This window comes from Melospiza melodia, chromosome 20 (assembly GCF_035770615.1).
Source record: "Melospiza melodia melodia isolate bMelMel2 chromosome 20, bMelMel2.pri, whole genome shotgun sequence".
Lineage (NCBI taxonomy): Eukaryota > Metazoa > Chordata > Aves > Passeriformes > Passerellidae > Melospiza > Melospiza melodia.
In genome coordinates this window covers 5,223,673-5,241,710 of record NC_086213.1, presented here as the reverse complement: position 1 = coordinate 5,241,710, position 18,038 = coordinate 5,223,673, and the positions used below count along the sequence as shown (strand labels likewise).

At 48.4% G+C, this 18,038-nt stretch overlaps 1 protein-coding gene across 2 annotated transcripts in view; it reads left to right on the top strand.

The window, feature by feature from the left end:
* The window catches only part of SRRM4 (serine/arginine repetitive matrix 4), a 45,230-nt gene that overhangs the window by 18,618 nt on the left and 8,574 nt on the right, over window positions 1-18,038 (top strand). The window contains exons 3-9 of one of the 2 annotated variants that reach the window (XM_063173552.1): window positions 1,735-1,815; window positions 2,725-2,796; window positions 4,105-4,131; window positions 4,595-4,645; window positions 7,277-7,369; window positions 8,351-8,513; window positions 16,741-17,078. In XM_063173552.1, coding sequence (XP_063029622.1) covers window positions 1,735-1,815; window positions 2,725-2,796; window positions 4,105-4,131; window positions 4,595-4,645; window positions 7,277-7,369; window positions 8,351-8,513; window positions 16,741-17,078 — 825 coding nt within the window. The remainder of the gene's footprint in view (window positions 1-1,734; window positions 1,816-2,724; window positions 2,797-4,104; window positions 4,132-4,594; window positions 4,646-7,276; window positions 7,370-8,350; window positions 8,514-16,740; window positions 17,079-18,038) is intronic. The other variant, XM_063173554.1, reaches the window with a different exon arrangement.

Sequence of the window (18,038 nt, the reverse complement as noted above, 5' to 3'; positions counted from 1 at the left end):
CTGGGGCCTCAGAGCCCTGCCTGCTCAACCGTCTCTGGGATTAAAGCCTCTCTGCTCAGTTAAAGATGCTGGAAAGAAAGAGCAGGAAAGCACATTTCATATCTTCAGATTTCAGGCCAACCAGAACAATAATCTAAAGCACACTTTTAATTAGACTTTGATTGTTATCACGGAGGAACAATTGAAGTCAGATCAGTGCACGGGAGAAAGCTGCTGCATCAAACACAAAAGACTTTATCTGGGGAGAGGGAGAAGGGCTCTGCAGAAAGCGCCTGGGGCTGCATGGCCAGATGTTGCTCCTGTGGCTGTGGCAGTGCCCAGCCGTGTCCCTGGGTGTCTTTGGGCAGGTGTCCGAGCTCAGTGACAATGAGACATCCTGGAAAATGCAGATTTCTGTCTGCATTGAGGTGGAAGGGCCACCAAGGTGTGCCACATCCTGCTGCTGATCCGTGAAATCCTTGGGAGGAGCAGTGAGGAGGAGGATGTGGGTGCTCCATGGGGCCATGCCGTGCTTGCACACTGAATTTACTGCACCAGAAGCACTCATTATTCACAGCTCACAACTGAAGCATTAGCCTGCAGTTTCATTTTGCAGAGCTTTTATTTTTTTTTCCCAAAGTGTATTAAAAGCACTAAGCAATTGAGTTTTTATGATATGTAATTTCAGTGGTAATTCAAGCCCTGGATGATCAAGTGTTGGGGGGTGGTGGAGTCTGAGTGTCCCCCCCAAAGTGTCGTTTGCTCTGCATTAGTACTTTCATTAGCAATAATGTTTGTTCTTGCTGCAGAAAACTGCTCAATTTCTAGCCTGTTTTGTAGTGAAGATCTTACAGCATTCTCCAGCCGTGGGGCTGCTTCCACCCATCCCTTGCTCCTGGCTATTCCCAGGGGCTGGATGAGAAGTGGGGAAACTGAGGCACAAACCCAGCACTCTCAGTAATTTTTCAGAGGCCCTGGGGATCTCGCTGTTCCCCCACAAATCTTGTCCTGGATCCATTTGGGGATTCAGAGGGACCTGCGGATCTGTTTGGAGATGCACATGGCTGATTTGGGCTGATTTAGGGATGCCACCAGCTGCCTCTGTCTTTACAAGCATTTGCTTTAGTTAATGAGTAGCCACAGAGTGTCTGTCATTTTTTCAGCCCAATGCTCTGAATTAATTAACCACGGTATTTGCTTTTCATTGAAACATAACACGATTCAGCATCATATGTTTAAAGAAGAAATTAATTTGCAGGAGGGTTTATTTTCAAGGTTTAACAACTGTATAAGAGATGCATATCTCCTTCAATTACCATAGTGTCTCAATAAATATATATATATTTCTAATCAATTGCTACTTAACACATGTCAAGTCTTTATTATAGTTAGATGCATCTGGTTGCAATAATTACTGTATGCAAATTAAATGCCAATTAATTATTTAAAGCATATTTACAAAGAGCAACAAAACCTATAAATCTGTTTTGGAGTCGTTAACCTCAGCAAACATGTTTTAGATAATCAGCATTGCTGTGGTGGAGCTGTCTTGTTATATCTTTATTAGACAGTTTGTTTAAACTGTGACTAAATAATTTGTTAGAGGGTAATGAGGCAGCACCCACACCCACCATGAACACTGACCTTGCTGCCCCCTGTCCCTGAGGTGGCGATGCCAGAGAGTCCCGTGTGAGCCCATTCAGGGTTTATTTTTATTATTTTTAATGTTTATTGGGTCTTGTCCCCCATCCTCAGCCCTTCGTGCGATGGGGAGCGGCCGCTGCCGGCTCGGGGGAAGAAGAAGAAAAAGAAATCTGGCCGCAAGAAGAGAAGGAGGTGAGGGAGCCATGGCGATGTGAGGGGACAGGCAGGGCAGCCCTTGGCTGGGTGGGAGAGAGGGGGATCATGAGGGAGCCATGGTGGTGTGAGGGACAGGCAGGGCAGCCCTTGGCTGGGTGGGAGAGAGGGGGATCATGAGGGAGCCATGGTGGTGTGAGGGACAGGCAGGGCAGCCCTTGGCTGGGTGTGAGGGAGCCATGGTGGTGTGAGGGACAGGCAGGGCAGCCCTTGGCTGGGTGTGAGGGAGCCATGGCGGCATGAGGGAGCCATGGCGGCGTGAGGGACACGCAGGCCAGCTATTGGCTGGATGTGAGGGAAGAGGATCATGAGAGAGCCATGGCAGTGTGAGGGACAGACAGGGCAGCCCTTAGCTGGATGTGAGGGGAGAGGGTCATGAGGGAGCCATGGTGGTGGTAGGGGACAGGAAGGGCAGCCCTTGGCTGGGTGTGAAGGAGGAGGGTCACAAGGGAGCCATGGCGGCATGAGAGGCAGGCAGGGCAGCCCTTAGCTGGGTGTGAGGGAAGAGCATCATGAGGGAGCCATGGCGGTGTGAGGGGACGGGCAGGGCAGCCCTTGGCTGGGTGTGAGGGAGCCATGGCAGTGTGAGGGACAGGAAGGGCAGCCCTTGGCTGGGTATGAGGGAAAAGGGTCAGTGTAAGATGGAGGAATGAGGCCTGGGGGTTCCACAGCCCAGGGAGGAGCAGCCATCTTCTTGCCCTCCCCTCAGGGCAGCAGAGCTGGGTTGAGGCTCATCCCTGGGTCCATCCCTCGGCCCATCCTGCTCCTACCAGGACCCCCAGCCACTCTCTGCCCTGGAGATGCCACTGGTGGTGGGGTGAGTGTTGGGGTGGCCAGCATGGCTGTGAGCAGCCCTGTAGTCCCTAATGCCTCTCTGTCCTCCCTCAGGTCTCCCTCCTACAGCCCTTCACCTGTGAAGAAGAAGAAGAAGAAAAGCTCCAAGAAGCGAAAAAAAACCAGGTATTTTTTTCCTTGAAGATGCAATGGCTTTTGGGGGTTTGGAGAAGGGGTGGAAGGCACTGCTGCCTGGGCAGCTGTTGGTCCCAGTGGGCAGAGAGGTACGAGTGAGTCTCTGACCACTGCCAAGAGGAGGCGTAGCCCAAGTCCCTCTGGGCTAGGAGGGCATGGAATGGGGTGTCCACCCAGTGCAAACAGAGAAACGTGAACTGTTGGGGTGTGGACACACAGAGGTGGACAAGCCAAATCACTGAGAGGTCTGTGGAGCCTCAGCCTGCTGTCGTTGCTGTCCTATTCACATGTGTCCATGCTCTGGAATGCCAGTGGGATCAGTGCTCAGGGCTTGTGCTGGTCCCCATCCCTTCCTCCCCAGCCCTCCCCAGCCTACAGAGAGTGTCAGGACCAGAAAACGGCTCAGACCAACTCCCCACACCCACATCCCAATCTCCTCTCCCAGCCCCAGTGACTGTTTCCACCTTCCCCTTCTGAAGTCCATTTTTAATTCAAAGAGCATGATTAAATTTTAAAATTGCAAATATTTCACTGTTTTCTCTCAGCTGTTAAACCAATATTTGACGAGAACAGTGGATTCCATCTCCCTAAGAAGGTTCATGTATTTATAATATATTGAACGAAAGAGAGAAGCTACCAAAAGTGAATAACAGGGTGAAAAGTTGAGCTTGAATCTCCAAAGAGCAAGGGAGAAGGAGAGACAAAGATATAGGAACTTCTCTAAAAGACTTTCTTCCCAAGGAGGAATTCTTATGCTCTTTTGTGGATGCCATCTTCTGATGGAATCCGGGGTCAGAGACTGTGGCTTTGAACCCTTGGTAGCCATTTAGGTGTCTCCTATGTCATCCCAATGGTGCTCCAGGAGGCAAGACAGAGCCATGATGCTGGTTTGGCTGTGAGGCTGCTCTGGAGTTACACAGAGAGGATTTTTCCCTTGCCTGCTATTTGGTTTTTCATACAGAAAACCAGGGAATGGGCCCACCTCTACATGCAGTGCAAAACTGGAGGCAGTAGCAGAGAAAAAGGACCCACCAGAGACAGGGGATGTATCTGATCTCTCTAAAGACTTGTTATCCTGAGGACCATGTTCTCAGTTACTTGTAGGGAAATACTGCAAACCAGTATTTTTAGCTGCTCCCTCACCCAGCTGCCTAAAGGAGAGGCAGGCAGGACCATTCTGCCCAGGTGCTGCCTGAGGTCTTCTCTCAGTGCTCAGTCTGAGCCTAAACACATTGACTTGGACTCAAATTTCCAATTTTGTGAGACCCTGTATTCAGTGTACATATTTGTGTCTTGCAGGTTGTCATCAAAGAAGAGAAGGCACAGGTAAGAGTTGAGCAAGTGTGGGTGGTCCCTTAGAAATAAGAGTTTAATGGTCTTTTCAAGGTTGATGTTCACTGATTGGGAGCAGAGGACATTTATTCTGTTTTTCCTTGTGGAATCCCCTTGGGTCCCCCCCATTCCATGTGGTTTTGGGGTCAGTGACTCCCCAGGTGTGGACTGGAAGAGTTCTGATTCCAGTATCTGTGTATACCTTATCAAGAAGTACTCATTTTCTCTATGGAAAAAGGCAAAGTCACCAAGTTGGCTGATCCCTTTGAGGGCTTTGGCCAAGCCCATGAAGCAGTTTTGTCAGCAGGCACTCAGACCCCCTGTGCTGTGACAACCATGAATGCCTTTCATTTTTACTGCATGCTCTTGGGCAACTGAGCTGTAACATTGATTGTGTGATTGTGCAGCTTTTTATCGGAACAGAAATCTCCGAATTAATTAGCCATTTCTTATTTAGTTCTTCAAGCCCCAAAAGTAAGAGAAAGGAAGAAAGAAAACACAAAAAACAGTAAGTAGTGGTTCATGGAGTTCTCTGCCCTGCCTGCACAGTGTGGGGCTAGGAAGTACTTGATGTGGTGGGGCCCCTGGAGCTAACACATGTGGCACAACTCTAATGATTTCTCACGATTATTTTGAAGCTAAAACCAGCAATTCTGGTTTTGCTGGAATGGAAAAGGGCTTGTAGAGGCTGGAGATCTTTCCTCTGCCTTTCTTTTGTGACACCTCTTTGTGTACTTTGTGTATCTTGCACGGATGTGCAGAGTCTTGTCCACCCCGTCCAGAGAAAAGGCTCCAGCTTTTCTGGTGGGGGCAGCATGAGAGGCTGAACACTGTCCTGCCAAAAGGGCAGGCTGGCACACCCTTGTGGGAAGGGCCTCAGCAACTCCTGGTTTGCTGCACTAGGAGGTTGCATTAGGACCTACCCATGAGATACAATACAGCCAAGGGTCTGAATGGGGTCAAAGAGAAGAGAAGGGATTGCTTGGAGGGGATGGAGTTTGCAAAAATCTGGAGTTGAGGTTCAGCCCTGGAGTGTTAGCAGAGCACAATCCTGTGGGGCACATGATTGAGGAGCATGGTATGAAATGGGGTTCCTCAGGACTGGAAGGAAGAACTGTTCCTCAGGACTGTAAGCTGCTTCTGGTTTTCCCTTCATTCTCTGTCTTCTGGGAACTGCAACTTGTGGCTTCTGACCTGCTTTCAGAGCAAGGTCACAGTCTCGGGGCTGAACCTTGGTCACTGACCCCCTGATTAGCTTTGCTGGGCCTTGTGATACTGCCTCACAGGCCATCTCCATTGCATGCAGAAAGCTAGTCTCCTTTTCAGTAAGACTTCTGCGCATTAAATGGCACAGTTTCAGCTCAGTTTCCCCTCAAGCTGGGCTGCCCTGCACCTAGAAACCTCAGTGGTAAAAGAGAGGCTCCCTAGGTTATCTGTAAAAGGAGGCATCTCCCCAGCCTAACCATGCAGTTAAAGCTCAGATCCATGTCCTGCTGGTGTGCCCTGACCTCAGGGAACCAGAGCTGCTGGAATTGCTCTTGGGGGATAAACCAGCCCCAAGGCATTTTAGCTTCATTTTTCTGCTGGCAAATCAGAGCTCAGCCACTCCCAGTTTCTGCAAATCTTTTGCTCCCAGGCGTGGATCAGATGGATCCCATGAGGATTTTTTATAATCACACTGCTTTGACTTATCTTTGCATCGAGCAACTGGCTATCTAAAACACACAGCACCAGCTTTCCTTTCTGCAGGAAGGGAAGACAGATTGGAGAGACTGGAGCAGGGGGTGAAGGACAAACACAGGGATTTTCACACAAATCCACCATATGAGTGAAAGATGTTCAGTGCTGCTGATTTTAGCTGTATGGAAATAAGAAAAAAGGATCCCAAAATGCAAAGTTTAAGAAAAACAGAATCATTGGGTGTGAAAGGCATCAAAGAAAACAGCCAAGCAGAGTTGAAGGAATTGCCCTGGAGGTTGCCCTTTTGTCTTAAGGGAGATGCTGTTCTCAAGCAATTATTTGCTGAGTTTTTCTACTAGCAAGTTGCTAAATGCTGTCCAAGCAGGTTGTATTTGTGCTGTCAGAGCCTGTGTTGTGTGGCCATGAAGTCAGTCTGTTCCCACCAGCTCACCCACAGTTAGCTTTGCCTGCTGGCACAGCCATGCCAGCCTGAGCAGATGGAAACGCTTCCAGACCTAAATTAACTGCTGTGGTGAACAAAGATGGGAGGGGTGGGACACAGAAGGTGGCAGCTAGCCTGTCACCCATGTCACCCTGCTCTCTGCACCCAGGACTTCAGCTGTTGGCATGGACAACTACAGCCCTTAGGTAACAGGGCCAGGTAATCCATGAGAAATAGCCTGGTGGTGCAAAGGAACTGCAGCAAGCCCTCTGTCCCCTGCACACAGTTTGCTGAGGACTGTCCTCAGGCCCTGCCAGAAAAGGCAGCAGCAGTGACTGGGCACCTGTCAGAAGCCAGGGAAATGGTCCTGTCTCTCAAGCAGGACCTGTGCACAAGGCAGGCTGTGCTTAGGAGAGCTGCACTTTGTGCAGCATCCACGAGAACTGCCCACAGGACTGGCTAAATGCTCCCACCTGGAGAGGGTGGGGAAGGCTGGCTGCTGCTGAGTGAACTCTGTCACTTGGAGCTTGTCCTTCTGCACCTGCTTTTTAACAAGGACTAGGGAGAGGGCTGGAGTTTTGTGATGGGTTGCGCACAGAGATGGTGCTTCCCCCAAGGCTCAGCAACAGGAAGGTCTTGGGCAGTTGCCTGGCTGTTACAGGGTAGGCTGCAGGATGAAAGACAAGCACATGGCTCTTTAAAGTCTTGGTGCTGGCTGCTGCACTCCCACATGCTTGTCCACAAATCTTCCCCCAGCATGCTACAGAGCCAACCTCTAATAGCTTGTGTGTAAAATGCTAGCAGAGATCTCAGGAAGATGTCACTGCAGCAATGAAAGGATGGAGAATTTCTCATGCCTTGATGTTCTGTGCCACGTTTCACACACCAATCTCTTCGGTTTAAAAGGCATACCTCCCTTCTGATTTGAACATTATCGACCTCAGCCTTCAGCTGCTGGCTCTTGCATCCCCCCCACTTGCTAACCTAATGCTGGTTTTCTTTCTCTGCTTCTTAAAGCTCTCGTGGGCGCACCCGGAAATCCCATCGGCATCGGCGCTGCCACTCTCGCTCAGAGAGCTCCGACTCCCACTCCCCCAGCTGCCGGAGCAGGTAACAGCACTGCTCCCGAGCTCAGGGTCCTCAGACTGCCTGCTGGGCTCAAGGATGTGGCTGCCACAGCCTGTGTGACCCCCAGGCTCTCTGTGCACAGCCACTTCCCATTCTGGCAGCAGCAGTGCCACGCTGGGGGCCGAGCTGTTTGTGGTCTCGGCCATGGAAGGGTTTTGCCTCAGGAAGCAGTGGCTACAGCTTTTTGATCTGACAGTCACTTCTAATCCCCATGGCTGATGCTCAGCCCATGACAGCTGATTCCAGTCCAGTGTCCCTTCCCCAGCCCAAGGGTTTTGTACTGCTGATGTCCCAGGAAACCCTTAAACATGGTCTTAGCAATGGAAATATACTTGCCCATGGCAATCTGTAGTCATTGTCTTTGACCTGATTAAAATCTCTCCTCTGGATGACAGATGCATCCTGGGGCCGGCTAAGTGGATGCTGGTGCTAGACCCAGCACTGCTGCAGTAGCAAGTCATTTATACACATAATAATTTCATTTTTCATGTTCTCTGAAAGCACTTGAACAGCCCACCCCCACTCTCCTACTTCACTCCTCCTAAGTACTGGGAATTTTCTTATGAAAAGCTGAGGATCAGTGGGGGGAGGAATGCAATCAGTAATTGGAGGGGTGCTCATGCAAGAGCAGAGTGTGTTTTCTCTTGGAGGTGTGTCACCATAGGAACATTCTATGGTGCAGGAAGGTCATGGCTTGCCTCGAGCCACCATAAAATCATGCACTGGAGCTGAAATTTGAGGTTAAGGTCCAAAGCCTGGATGCAAAACTATTATTTTTCTTTTAAAGTAGAAAAGCAAAACATCCCTTTTCTCTCCCTCATGACTCCACAGAGCAGTCATGTGGAAGGACAGTCTCCCATACGCAGAGTCCTAGCACAGACCTGCAGAGGGTTGGTGTGGAGCTGGGAAAGGGCACTAGTGCAATCCTAAGGAATAACATTTTGGTGTTCCTGTCTCCTGGAGGCACAGAGCCAGGTCTCGGGAGGAAGGGCGTAAAACACGGCGAAGGCGCTCCTGGCACCATTCAAAGATCACAGCAAAGAGAAGCTCCTCTGCAGAGGTTCAGGCCAGTCAAAAAGCCAGCCAAACCCTCCCACTCTACAGCTTCCTGTCTTCTAAGGAAGTAGTAAGTATTACACACTGTCCTTCTTTGCTTGAACTAGCCAGAGGAATCTGGGCAAGAACTCTGATATGAAATTTTTATAACTCAATTATAGTGATGTTAGACGAACTTGGTTAAACTGTATTATTAATTCATGGTGCTGTTTTCCAATGTATGTAAAGTCATTCCTTCCTTCAGCACTTTCACACCAAGGGTGGGGCTGGAGAGGGGGAAAACTTGAAAAGTCTTTAGCCTATGAATAATGAATTGAGAACATTTAACAAAAAAAAAAAAAAAAGTGGCCTCCAGAAGCGATATTTTAAAGGGAAGAGTTTGTTATGCAGTCTTTTCTCAGCTGGATGTGAACTTATTTCACTGGTCTTTACGTCCAAAAGTTTAGTCCTTCAGGCTGAAAAAGGGTATCAAACATATACAGAAGGAACATTTACATTTAATGAGCTGGTGATTATTGGCATGGGATGTTTTCTGACTATCAGGATCCTTCTAAGATGACTGTTTCTCTGGACTGACAAGCCCAGGGGCCAAATTTGGAAGTTATGAGCAGCCCTCATTGATGCTAATGGGAACTGCATGTGCATCTGAGGGTAAAATCAGGCTCAGTGCCTTGGGATGTTTTTCCATATACACAGAAAGAGATGATATAATACAGGAATTGAGGGAGCAAGAGATGGAGAGAAATATTAGATAGAGATTGATATCAGTCTTCCTTTTCTGTGGCATGCTTCCCCTTTGTTCCTGGCAGCAGTAAAGCAGAGGTGTGATGCCTGACTGTGGTGTTGGTATCAGATAGGCACTCTGGAGAGAGAAATTGCTGCATAGGACTGGAGGTAGTGCAGGATCTGATAGTCACACGTGTAGATGTGTAATGCTAGAGGTGTTTTGACTAGAGTCCTCCAAGCCCCAAAGTTGTTTTCTCCTTTAGGCCCAGTCATCAGTTGGAAATAGCTCAGCCACACGCAGGAGCTACATCAGATAGGAGAGAGGTGGTGCCAGCAAGAGGAGAGACTCTACCCACTCACCCACACAGACAGCGTGCCGATCAAAATACCCAGGGATTGTACGTGGGTACAGACAGGCACAAGCTGTCTCTCAACATTATAGATATGCATATTTGCTCTCGTTATAGAGCGTGTGGGGCCATGTGAGTCACTGCTTGTAAAGCCTTATAAGGCAGCCTGGAGAGCAGAGCCTCACACCACACGCCGGTGTGTGCACGCACACGCACAGGAAGAAAAACAAGGTATGGAGCTCATTGTCATGAACTGGGGGTGTTGCTGAGCTCAGAGCTCCTCCCCTCCCAAAAAAACAGTGAGCCAAAGACTGCATCATGTCACCAGGGTGTTGTTGAGTTCAAGCAGTGTATTTTTCATAAATGCTTTTGAGCCTAAGCCTAGTTTTTAATTAGTGCTAGGTTTCCTCTCTCGGAAGCCAGGCTTCCTAAGTCCTGTGAGGCCAACTGCCAGCTGTTCTGTTTCCTGAGAAAGAGTAAACTCTCATTTAAAATTTTAAAAGCTTTAAAATGAGCTAAACTCAAGCATCCTGCACTTGTTTTTCCATTTTGCTTCACTCGAGGTAAATGAGTGAAGCAAATGGAAAAGCTGCAGGGAAGGAAAGACAAGAGCTTGATAGTTCCAGATGCAGAGGGTGGATGCAAAGTAGAAGTCATCAGGATACTTCTGTATTCTTTCTAGTAAGGGTTAATAACTTAGGCAAATACTTTAATGACTAAAAGGCATAATGACTCATGAAAGTCACTACTGTCCTCCTGTCCCCAAAAGAAGTACATTCTCTTGGGACACCATTCAAGAGCACATTTAAGCACTTGTTCAAATTGAAGCCCCTGGTTAAGAGCTGCCCCTGAAATTTTGCTGAATAAGGTCATTAAATATCATGTACTCAAAACTGGCAAGAGAAAAATGGAATGGGAACCTTTAGTCTCATTTATTAATGACTATACACAACCCTTTGAAGCCTTTCCTTTTCATGAGTTAAATGGTTGTTCTATGAATAAGCTTCGTTCTGTCAGACTTTGAGAGCAGCCTGAAATGAAAATGTGCTCTTGCAGAATATGTTGATCATATATTAAAAAAAAAAAAAAAAGCTGGAGAAAAAGGATTTTGTGAAAAAAATCAGATTTAGGATTCAAAAATGCCATGTTTCAGTCCTCTGTGAGAGTTGGTATGTTACACTCCCTATCCTTCCATCTGGCACAGGCTTCCAAACCAAACCATCCTTACCTAGGGAGATGCACTGTCATATCTCCATAGAAAAGGGGCTGTCCAAGGAGGATCAGGGAAAAATACACAGAGATACAAGGAAATATGAGATAATGCTGTAGCACTTCCAAAACAAAGGTTTTGCTTTTCAAGATGTTTTTTATTCTACATTATTTTGCTTCTGAAAATTTGAAGTGCTTTGTGGTAAATTCTGCTATCCTCCCCACCCTATTTGTCTTCATTCCTTTGTAATGAAACAGCCACAATTTCTAACTAGGTCTGCTTGGAACTCCTGGGGAATAAAGCACACAAAACAATGCCCTGCCTATGCATCTACCTTGCTGCTTCTTTCCCTCTTTATGCAAAAGCTGATGCACCCACACATGCATGTACACATGCAGAAACACCTCGAAGTTCCCTGCTACTTTTCTTTATGGCAGTGAATTTCCAAGCTTCTCCCTCTCCTCCTCCTTTAATCCCGTGCAGCAGCAAGAGGCACCTGTGGAGAGCAGGATTGTGGGCCTGTGCCTCAGCAGGCACAGAGAGGCTGTGGGTAATGTGCAGCATTTATTTCTGTGCAGAATACCCCTGCCCAGCTGCAGGCACTTTATTCCACACCGACACAGATGGATGACTGTGCCACCCTGCTTTCCTTCAGCAGTGCAATATAAATACCTGCAGGGCACGGATCTAATTGCCTTTGTTGTTGCTGATGAAGATAACTGCACCGTGCACACACTTTCCTTGCCAGCTCCTTTGCTTTCACTGTAACTCATTTGTGATGCCACAAATTATCACAGGCTTGAGCCAGATTTCCAGTGAAGCTCAGTGGGGTACAGCTGGCCCAAATGATGCTGTTTGTCTTTGTGCTCGTGTCTGCAGGAAGGTAGAATGGGGAAATGCTGTGCAGGGACTGGGATAGAGTGTGCTGGAAGGCTGAGGAAACCTTATGGTAGCTTGCTGCTGCTGTTTTCTAGCCTGGGTTTTGGCTTACATAGGAAAAACGATTCTTTTGAGTGCTAGGCAGTATATTTTTGACAGCAGACAGGGCCCTTCAAGAGCAGAAAGGCAAAACCTATAAATATGGAAGTTGTATTTTTTTTTCCCTTTTCCTGTTTTTCCCTCCCAGCCGAGGGACTGAGGTTACCCCTGGTTATTGTGTGACAAATCCACAGCTCAGTGCTGGGAGCAGCAGCTGGAGGGAAAGGATCATTGCCTGTATCCATTGAAGGGCTGGGCTGTGCACCAGGTACCAAAAAGAGGTGATGGAGGACAAACCCTTGCTCCAAAGCAGTGCCAGCCTGGCTCAAGCTGAGGTGGGGATACAATGCCAGCACCCCAGCAGGCTAAAAAGATCCTTGAAAAGAAACAAACCTTTGCTTGGAGTTTACCCCAGCAGTGTATTAGTGAGCCGGGCTGCTCGGCAGTGTCACCATCCAGCCACAAATAACCCAAGCTCAGGGCTTGCAGGGACAGCTGTGCCATTGCCTCCCTGCTCTGTGGCACAGAAAGCCTCACCCTGAACTCCCCATCCAGCCAAAAAAAAGGGGGATCTTCCCACTCAGTGTTCCTTGAGTCAGGGACTCATAAGTGTGCCAAAATACCGAATTCCTACAGAACTTCTGGTTTTTGTACTCAGTCAAAGTTGGCTTTTCGGCTGGGGTAGGCTTTCAGAGGTGAGGCCGTGTCCCCGGCCCTGGCAGGTGGAGGAGCCCCAGGGCAGCCCCAGCAGGTGCTGGCCCCGCGCCGGCGGCGCTGGCAGATGCCGGCCCGGGTCACCCACACAAGTGTTTCACTCCTTTCATTAGCACAGTGCCTGGAAAAAGAGAGAAAAGCAGACGTTATGCTCCTCTGAAAGAGAAATTAACTCTGCTTTGAAGTGAGTTGCGAAACAGGAGAAAAAAGGCCCAGGGATGAAATCCTGCAGCTCTGAGTGAGGCTGTGCCACTCTGCTGTCCCCGCATGGCTGAGACAACTTTGAGCATTGTCGTCTCTCGCCCCGGGGCTGTTTGTGGCACAGTAAATGGAGCTGTGCAGTTTAATTGGAAGAAGAGCAGTGATTGTATTTTTGTAACCTATTAGTCTGCGCTGCCTCTTGGTCTGGGATTGCACTTGGAATTACAGTCTGGAATATGAGTGAGTGCTTCATTTCTGCTCCCCCCTCATCTTGATTAAATAATGATTTGAAACAAAAAAAAAAATCCAATAAATACATATCCTGGGTTCCCTTGAGGGCAGCAGTATGTTCTCTGCTGAAAGCTGGATGAAACAAAGTTCACTGAGATTATTTGATTACTTATTAGGTGTTGTGTGTGGGGGGAAATCCAAATGTTCACATAGAGAGAATTAGATTTGTGAAAGAGCAGGCTCTTTTAAGCCACCCTAGAAAAGTAAAAAGGCATTAGAATTCAGAATCACACAGAATGGTGTGATTCAATTGAGCTTTGTGCAATGTTTTTAGATGTGGTACTCTGTTTCCATCCTGGGTGACTGGCAAGATTTTCAGACACAGTAAAATGGGACCACGAGCAAAGCCAGGATCATCCAGAGGGGAATACGGGGAATTGGTCTGAGCAGGCAGGCAAGCTGAGCACCCTGAGACTTGTCCTGGCTCCTGCTGCAGGGCAGAACCTCCCCCAGAGCCTGCAGGAAGCCACTGGATACAGCCTGGTGCCCCAGGGTGGTGGGGCTGGGAAGTTGCTGTGTCCCCCCTGGCCCCACGCAGACCCTCCAGCCCTCACCCAGACTGTCAGCTCCATATTTCACTGATACCCACACTGCCTCTTCCCAGTGCTCCTGCCACAGATGTTGAACTACAGAGGAGCTTGTTGATCCTCCCGGTCATTTGACAGATTTTGTGATAGGCTGACAACAGTTGCTGCTTTGAAGGTAGATGTCAGCCAAGGCAGAGCAGAAGCAAGGATGCCAGGTCCTGCAGTCAGTCTGAAAAGCTGGTTTAGAAATGCCAAGAAACTGCTGTATTTCTTGGCAGCAGTAATAGCCTTTCAGTTTAAACTGGGAAGGAACAGAAGGAAGGTATTTCTGTGTGTGATGCTGGGGTCAGTGACACATGGAACAACCCTGTGCCCACTCCATGCTCGTCCTACTCCTGCAGCCAGGGAGTACCTCACATGCTGATTTTTTGCCTGTAACTTAAAGGTGATATAAAGCTGGTTGTCTCTGGGTTAGGATTCAGCTTAAATGCAAACCAAAACCCATCTTTTAAGAAAAATTCCTGGTAATATATTTGAAAGTGCAATCCTGTATATTCTGGAATGTGGCTGGGGAGAGTGCAGCGGTCCATAGCACAGAGGTCAGATCTCTTGGGGCTCTGGATGTGGCATCAGGGTTTCAGCAAGAGCTGGTGAAAAGCAGAGCTGGCTATTTGGCTCCCTTGGGCTCCTGTGACATTCCAGTTTCTGCTGGAGTAAGCAAGGATCTGTAGAGAATTGCTAGAGCTGAGAAGAAGCAAGGAGCAGTTCCAGATGCTGAAATGAGGATTTGCAATGTGTGTCTCCACTCATTCCTAGCTGGGAGCATTTGGGAGATATTTCTGCTCTGTACAGGGCTTCTGCTTTGAAGGTGCAAGTTGGCTAATGAAGAAGGATCACTTAATTTCCCATGTTTGCTGCTGGGGCTTCTGATTCCTCTGAGCTGGGACTGAGCATCAGTTAGAAGTTAGTGTGGGGTGGAGATGGGGAACTCCATTATGGATTTGCTGGGATGAAGCAATCCCTTATCCCAGAAGCAGTAACGCTTCTCTCCCTGGCAACACAGAAAGTACTTGGAGATCCTCCAGCTCCAGGTGTTTTCAGAGCAGCAGAGTGTTGTGGGCAGCCATCCTTGAGCAGACTGTGCTGAGAGCTGCTGTGGGTGTTGGTAGCTCTGCTCTGGTTTCAGTCCCTGCTGGTTCAGCACCTGTGTCCCAGTCAGCTGTCCCTGTCCCAGTTAGCACCTTGAACTGGGTCGGGAGCAGCCCTCCCTGGGGACACAGATTGAATGCCACAGGCAGCAGCATGGATGTGCAGGCACCATCTGATAGGATGAAGGAGATCCATGTGAAACATGATACAGGCTGAGTCTGCAGCCCCTCTGGGGATGAAAAAGTCATCCAATCCAGAGCTAAACTTTCCAAAGGGACTGGCCCTGTGCCTGCTGTGTGACAGCTGATCCAGGTCTCCTCTGCTGCCTGAGATAGCACCAACATTGCCATGTGGTTTTTTGGCTCAGAAGGTCCCAGACTGGTGAGGGCATGGCCCAGGTCCCTGGTGTGGAGAGCATGGCATAGATGGGGCATTGTGTGCCCCAGAGCGTGGCATGAGGGCATGTGCACGAGTTTGAGGGAGCATGGCTTGCTGGGAACGTGTTTGGAGGACTGTCCTGAGTGGGGGGAGCCAAACCTGTGTGTCCACACTCTAAGAACCCTGCACCAAACCTCACGAGTGGGTTTGAGGAGAGTGGAGGCTCTGAGTGAAAGAGGAGGAGGCCACATGAGAGTCCAGATGTGTGCACTGGGCCCTAATTCTCACCCCATTGCAAGGGCAGATGTTAGCACTAGCACAGCCTCACTCCCAGTGCTGCCACATGCCTGAGCTGGCTCAGGTAAATGCCAGTGCAGTTAAAACTGAACTATAAAATACTGGAATGATGCAAATCCCCTTGGTGGTGCTCAGGGTCCCAGAGAATAGCCCTGCCCAGGTCAGTCTGTGTGAGTTTGGGGTCCTTGCTTGCCTTGTTGTGCTCAGCAGCCCAGCCAGGGTGTGGCTGGACCCCCTTGCAGAGGCTGGCAGGAGCAGGGCTGCAGGGCTGCTGTCCCCTTCCTCACAGTGGGGACACTTTTCCTCCTCCATTCTTTTGCTTCTTCCCTCACCGAGTTCCCTTTGTCATTTCCATACAGCTCAGGGGGATTCAGTGCAAGCTGCAGCTTTCAGCACAAGCCATCAGCCTCCAGGAACGGGCTGGACAGGCTAATTCAAAGCAGAAGGAAACAAAAATGAATAATAAGGGAGACAGTCGAGCAGACAAAAAGCAGTCATGACATTTGCATAGAGGAGGCAGCAAACAGTTGGCAGTGTGGATTGAAGAGAGGGTTTATGTTTTTTTCATGTAATTTGAGACTCTAATGATGGACTTATGTTGCCCGCTCTTCCTTTTTTCTTACACCTTACCTACTAAAGGAGGAGTTCTTGATGGGTAAGTGGATGCTATCCGCAAGACACCAGGGAATTTATTAGAGGTCACTTGAGCGCATTAGCTATATCTTCTTCAGGGGGTAAAAAGCACACAAAGAAATATCTGTATACCTTTTATTTCCAAAGGGATTTTTCTTTTTTTCCCTCACCCTCTTTTTTCTTTTTATTTTTTAATTTTTTTTTTATTTCAAAGTGATAAGCTTGTTTATTTGCCAGTTTTTGCTTTGTACAGAAGCCCTTAATTTGATTTGATTTGTTTTTTTGTTGCTTATTTTAGTGACATTGGTTCAGCCACTTTATTAAGGAAGCTTAAAAAAAATTCACTCATCTAAGTTTTTGTTTCATTTTTGTTTTCTTTGCAAGGATTATGCAGGTTTTTTATATGTATATACCCCCTTTATTTTCCTCCCCTTTTTAAGGTTAAATAAGGGCTTTGTCCTCTGTTACATTTTTTTATTTAGTTAGTTATTTTAATTCTTTGGTTGCCCACTTACTTTGTTGAACTCTTTTGTTTAACATGAACCGCATGCTGATACTCTTTGCATGATCTCTAAATCTTCCCGTTATTATAGCAGGGGGAAAATAAGTTTCTTCTTACTGTGGATTTCTTTTAGGGATATGTGCTTTTGTTTTCTTCTCCTTTCTTCTTTTTTTCTTTCTTTCTTACTTTGTTTCTTTTCTTTCCTTTCCTTTTGTTTCAGTGCATCATGATGGTAAAATTTCTGGGTTTATTTGAAAAAAAAAAAAATAAAGCAAAGTAAAACCAAAACCAACCCCCCCAAAAACCATTCAAACAATGCCAAATGGCTTTTTTGCTTTCAGATCTCTCAGTCAGGGTCTTCTGCTGACCTCTTTACCAAAACAGACAGCCCGCCTGGCAACCTAGCCAGCCAGAATGGAGAGTATCATGAATATGACTCAGGAAACGATACTTCCTCCCCTCCCTCCACTCAAACGAGCTCATCCAGGTCAAAGGACAGCCAGGAGAAAAGAAGTCTAGTCCATGATGGCTTTGGCCATGCCTTCTCGTCCGGGAAGCCCAAACTGGCCAACAGTGATAACAGCTCTGATTCAGGAAATTCCTTCACCAGTTGCTTTTCCCACACCAAGGGAACAGCTTTGGAAAATCTGTCTCCAGATGCCCAGGGACAAGACCGAAGGTCAGTGATTACCAGTAGCTGCTGGTACGTTGTTGCTCTGTGTCTCCTGCCTGCTCCAGCTGCCGTGGTGAGCTGGCAGGGAGCTTTGCGTGCTCTGGAGGCAGGCAGGTACCAACCAGACCCACGGTCTTGCCAGTCTGGAGTCCAGAACTCAGCAAGGACCAGTTCTGTAGCCTGAGGAGAAAGATAAAACCCAGCCATCACATCCCTGGACATTGCTTGTGGCAGTGTTTTGGCGTTGCTGTGGCTCGTGCAGGGTTTGGGCCTGGGTCAGGCTGTGGTCACAGCACATCCCTGCTCCCCTGGGCATGGCCATGTCAGAAAAGTCTCTGGTCCTTCTGGGCACAGTGTGAAAGGAGCATCTGGGGGTTGCCATGCTAATTCTCCCTCTCTGCCTACTGTGGGGAAGGGAAGAGGGACTTGTTTCCACTAACATCATTATGGGCTGTTCTTTCACCTGTCCAGTGAGCCAAACCCAGCGTGCCCCTTCCTCTTCCCAGCTCATCCAGCACAGCTCCAGGGTGACAAGATAGCATCTCCTGCTAGTGGGGAGCACAGGGAGGGGCAAGGACTTGGCTGGCTGCAGGATAACACAGCAGCAGCTCTGCACTGGGGCCACAGGGCACCCAACCACCACCCAGGGCCACAGGTCATCTTCAGGAGAGGGGAGCAGCTGCCAGCCTCCATGACCGGCTCCCATTCCTGGGTTTTTGCCAGGGCATGTTGGGAATGAGGGCACTGAAGCGTGGTGGCTGGTACCCAGGGCTGTGCTCAGGCTGTGGTTGTAGGGAGCTCTTCCAGCTTGCGTCCTAAAGGCTGAAAGTTAGAGCCAGGACATGGTTTGGAGCACTGAATGTGACAGGAGGGAGCCAGGGTAATGGGGTTTAGTAAGAATAAGCCTCATTTTTCAGTCAGAGGGTAAAATTTTAGGTCTGTCTGCACTTTTTACACGGTGACTCC